The sequence below is a fragment of the Gymnoscopelus microlampas genome (genome assembly GCF_963454915.1).
Source record: "Gymnoscopelus microlampas genome assembly, chromosome: 13".
Lineage (NCBI taxonomy): Eukaryota > Metazoa > Chordata > Actinopteri > Myctophiformes > Myctophidae > Gymnoscopelus > Gymnoscopelus microlampas.
This window is the reverse complement of record NC_139950.1, coordinates 5,262,416-5,267,887: the sequence shown is the minus strand read 5'-3', so window position 1 is coordinate 5,267,887 and position 5,472 is coordinate 5,262,416. Positions and strand designations below refer to the sequence as shown.

General features: G+C 38.8%; 1 protein-coding gene across 1 annotated transcript; it reads right to left on the bottom strand.

Moving 5' to 3' along the window:
• Positions 1-432: 432 nt before the first annotated feature.
• LOC311058802 (uncharacterized protein) lies at positions 433-1,984 on the bottom strand. The gene is made up of 4 exons (XM_084076312.1): positions 1,946-1,984; positions 1,513-1,626; positions 873-998; positions 433-538 (listed from the first exon to the last, which is right to left on the bottom strand). Exons 1-4 carry the CDS (start codon positions 1,978-1,980, stop codon positions 484-486), a joined length of 330 nt encoding a protein of 109 aa, XP_083932438.1. The 5' UTR covers positions 1,981-1,984; the 3' UTR covers positions 433-483.
• Between the last annotated feature and the right edge of the window lie 3,488 nt (positions 1,985-5,472).

Below are 5,472 nucleotides of genomic sequence, written 5' to 3'. Positions count from 1 at the left end.
GCTGGTCGTGTGATGCTGAAGCAAATATCACAAGCTACATCTACTGGACTAAAGCCTGTCTGATGATGAGCCTGTAGCATCCCGTTCAATGCTACGTTAACAGAGAGTTCAGGACGGACTGGGTAGCTCATCTCACACAGGAGACACACATAGTCTCCTGTAGGGCCTGGCTGGGACCAGAATGTATTGATGCAGAGCTTGCAGTAACTGTGTCCACAGGGGATGGACACAGGGTCCCTCAGGATGGAAGAACACACAGAGCATCTGACATGGTCTGCAGTCAGAACACTGGAGCTGAACTCATTGGGGAGAGGAGGGTGAAGAGAGATAGTGTTAGAGTGAGAACAAGAGATGGGGTTAGAGGGAAAGACAGAAACATTACAGTCTACAATAACATTCTAAACTCTGATGATCAAGCTTCCTCACCTCAGCTCAGGAGACCTAGTCTGTCTTTTGAAGTTGAAGAGTCGATCCATGGACTTGTCACTCTTCATGGACAGACAGCTGGGAGAGGGACAGTCTGCTCTCCTTCTGGATCCTGAAAACCATGGAGCTGCACGTTAACATATCTGGTCTCAATACAGTGCAATCTACAAATCCGATCAACATCATACAGTATTTTGTTGTGCTTGCTCGCTACCAGCAGGCTAAAGGCCTCAATTCCTGTATATCTTTCAAATCGGTCAATGACAATTGACTAAGGGTTCCTGAGCCTGAAAAAGACCCCTTCCTTATACAAATACATTATAGGACAAAAATACAATCATCAACAATAATGAACTACTATTATTATCAATATTGTCATTATTCATTGTTGAAATCACATCAACCGTCTAGTTTGTACAACCTGAGGTACTTCTTTATTTTCTCACCATGATGAGTGTGGATAAGGGACATCTCCTTTGAAGTTGTAAGGTTGACCCATGGACCGTTCACTTTTCATGGACACGTAGCTATGTGCAGGAGACCTGTGCATAGCTGAACCACTCTGATGCAAACTGAAACCAAACACAGATTTATACTGACAACCAAAGCATCACCATCATCATCATCAATAACAACAACAACAACAATGTACATACCTGCTGCTATGTGGACCTATACCGAAGTGTTACCACCTTTGTGTCTAACCTTATGTATACTGTACCAGCTGGATTATGCTATATGTATGTGTACATATATCTTAGATTTTTGCCTCTCATACACATGTTATTCTTTACTGTTTGATTTCTTTCCTCCTAGCTCTCCCCACCCCTTTTATTTTATTTTCTCTTCCTGAAAATAACAAAAAATTATGGAGCTTTCCCAAAAACAAACTTCAACCACTTATTGTCGTTATTGATACCTGTAAACCTGCGATACAATGTTATTATTAGTACTAATAATGTATTATGACTTATATGATTATTATGATCATGATTACTATTATTATTATGTGATTAACATATGAATATGTAATAGTGTAAGTAACTGTCGAGTTTCTACAACCTGAGGCATTTTTTGTATTCTTACCATGTTGAGTGTGGATAAGGGACATCTTTAAAGTTATGAGGCAGTTCCATGGACCAGTCACTTTTCATGGACTCACAGCTAGGTGCAGGAGACACCACTCTATCCTGCTCCTCCCTGTAAACCACACAGAAGTCAAATGCAACTCAGAGGTCAAATTCCATACTTTTATTGCACCGACCGAACTGCTTTGATACTATCAAGTACCAAAAATGCCTTGTCATTCGATACAATAAATAAAATACTATAAAGTACGCTAAAAAAACAGCAACACGCTGAGTTTGAGCAAATAATAGAATGCTATAACAGTCATATAAGTTCAATTTACTCTAATGCAGCTCATTTAAAACCAGGAAAAGACAACACAATTCACAATATTACAATATCAAAAATCACAATAGTATTGGTTTCCCATGCACCCCTAATTGTGACCAACCTGCCATTGTTGAGGTGAGAGTTACCAGGATCCATGTCTTCCTATAGCCTATTACAGACTGTCTTTGTCTTGAATCCTTCAACCAATGAGGAATATGACCTGCTGTTTTTGCACACACACACACACACACACACACACACACACACGCACACACGCACACACGCACACACGCACACAAGCACACACGCACACACACACACACACACACACACACACACACACACACACACACACACACACAGTTAACCAGACTAATCAATCTGATTAATTATTTGAAGTTGTCTTTCTGAATGCATCAGTCTACTAAAGTGTGTCATCTCAATAGTAAAGTAGCCTATTGGCCTAAATCCAACTAGTCGGGTATACGCGTGTGCTTCAAATATATGTGCAAAAATAACATTATAAAACAGGTGCTTGATTCTGACAGGCCAGAGGGTCAAAGTCGTTGTAAAATAAATCAAATGTTCATGTATCAGTAATTCAATATGTATCAATATGTATCTGGCTTTCCAAGCCAGGTGATTTGAGGTCACCAAAACATTACATAATCCTAAATCACTGTTCTTCCTGATTGCTGAGATCCCACAGACCGTCCGCTGATTGGTTGACAACAATAAAACTGCGACATAGCCGCTCCGGGCTATGGGACCATGACTACAAATTTATAAATCAACTTTATACGCCGCTGGTTATGCCAAAGTTCAGTTCAGACTGATTGCTGCAACCCAACAGCAGAAAATGGATGCAGACAGACAGACGGCATGCATTCTGCTTTATGTATTCAATTAAATTCTGCTTATAAACATCAGATGTAGTCGCTGGAATATAAATACAAGTTTAAATTACTGTATGAAACGGTCTCCCTTTTTTAGGGCCTTGTGTCGTCATTGGGTTTAACACATTTCCTGTTGTCCCGGCCGGATTGGGTCATAATATATATATATATATATATATATATATATATATATATATATATATTTAAAAGGAGTTATGCCTTTAAAACACTAGAATGTATAGGGTTCTGTAGTCAAAAGGTTTCAGAAATTAACTCACAAAATCAATATATAAATAGAATATGCACTACCATGGGCATGGGCATGGGCATGCACAATGCATGCCCATGGGCATGCATTGTGAAATACATTCTACTGCGCAGTAGAATAACTTATAATAAGTCAGATTTTACCTTGGTTATAGCATCTGCTACCACCACTACTACTACTACTACTATTATTATTATTATTATTATTATTATTATTATTGTTATTATTATTATTATTATTATTATTATTATTATTATTATTATTATTATTATTATTATTATTATTATTACCCTTATTATTATTATTGTTATTATTATTATTATTATTATGAACATTGACATAGTACACTGACATGTCATGTAGTTTTCAGCCAGCAGAGGGCATCAGAGGACAGTGTGAATGTGACTGATCACTAAACACACTGAGGATGATGATGGTGATAAACATCAGGATGAAGGTTATTCATAACAGAGACACATTTAGAATCATGGAGGTTCTGGACCTGCTGGAGTTTATTTAGTTTACTTTAGTTTAGTAGTTCAGTTTAGATTAGTGTATTGTATTGTATTATATTTTATTATATTTTAGTTTAGTTTATTTTATTAACAGTGAGGAAGTTCAAAAGCTCCATAATGTTATAATGTTGATGTATTTATATTTTATAACAGACACGTTCAGACTCATGGAGGTTCCTGGAACACTTCCTGTCCCTGAGCCCTATAGACTGTGATCACGTCGCGTCACCAAAAGTTAGCCACGCCCCCTTTTCCGACGGTCCAGCCCCTTGGGAGGAAAACTGTACATAGAGACGCGCTTAAGACTAGAGAGTGACGGTGGTTTGTGTTTGTAAACATTAACTTCTTTGCCGACTACATAGTGATCAGTACACACTGTACATGTGTGGCTGGTCTATGAGAAAGCTGTTCACATGTCGCAGCTCTCCTCTTCAAGATTGAATACAGTGTGAGGCTAACAATGTATTCAAGAGAAGAGACTAGTATGGCTTGGATCTCAGCTGTACCACACAAAGATTTAACGTTCAACAACCTGCCCAAATACAGCCGTGTTTGTTCACGTAATTTTCTCAAAGATACATTTTTACCAAAAACATGAAACTGCTATTTTGTCTCTGCTAACTAAAAGTAACTAGGTAATGTAACTAGACTAGGATAGCCTGTGGCGGTCCAGAGTGTTAGTGACTTTTTTCTCTCTCTAACGTTCTGACAGGCGCGCTGCTACTACCGTGTGAGGTCTCCAACTTTAATAAAAAAAAGAAACAAAACTAATTCACTATTCACCGAAACAAAGGCAGTTTTGTGTTATTGAAAGTTGTGGTGAGTAGCAAAATAGCTTTGTTTATTTTTATTAAAGTTGGAGACCTCGCACGGTAGTGGAATGTTCGGTCTGTGAGCAGAGCAGCGCTCCTGTCAGTGCTTAACATCGTAGTTACATTATTACCTAGTTACTTTCAGTTAGCAGAGACAAAATAGCAGTTTCATATTTTTGGTAAAAAAACAAAACCTTTGAGAAAGTGAAGTGAACAAACACGGCTGTACTTGGGCAGGTTGTTGAACGTTAATTCTGTGCGTCGTACAGCTGAGATCCAATACTACATCTATTTGAGCTCCGTGATGTTCCATGCTGGAAAGCTGACAAATTGTACTGCTTTATCTACCACGCGTTACCTCGACCCGACCTGCTATGGCACTTATGAACTGAGCAAGTCCTCACCATAGTGAATGTGAGTTTAAAAAACAAACACGGTCGGGTCACTGTTTACAAGCTGTTCATGTACCCTCAACCCTAAGACCAATCATCCCAACATGGCCGCCGCTACCAAAAGACACTTGTTGACGCCCCCTTCAGGATTTTTGGGTACTCTCTATAGGGTTATTATGGGTTATGTGTTCCCCATGGTTCACATGACGGGGCCGTCATGGTCATGGATGAACTTCAACCTGGTGTTTGCACTTTTGCCATTTACATCTCTACATCTACATAAACGTTCACGTTTAAAATATAAAGTGCTGACCTTATGGCCACAGATGTTACAATCTTACTCGGTCCCACAGAAGTACCCGTATCTTTTGTATTGTTGAATAAAAAGCATTTTAATCCGATTGGTGGCCATTTTCTCATAGAGTTATGAAGTATCAGAGTGCTATACTCCTCCCAACCAATAGGGTCATGTCGTTGAAAAAACTGAAAAAATGGCCAGCGATCGAATTAAAATGCTTTTTATTCAACATTACGGAAGATACGGGTATTTCTGCGGGGCCGAGTAGTATTATAATATCCATGGCCATGAGGTAAGAACTTTATATTGTTATATCTGAAGGTTTATGTAGATGTACGGACTGTAAATGGAGAAAGTAAAAACACCAGGTTGATGTTAATCCATGACTCAGTTCAGGGCTGCTGTGACACAAACTCAGATGAAACCGAAAGTAATAAGAACTTCATATGATTCTTTGTGAAGGAGCA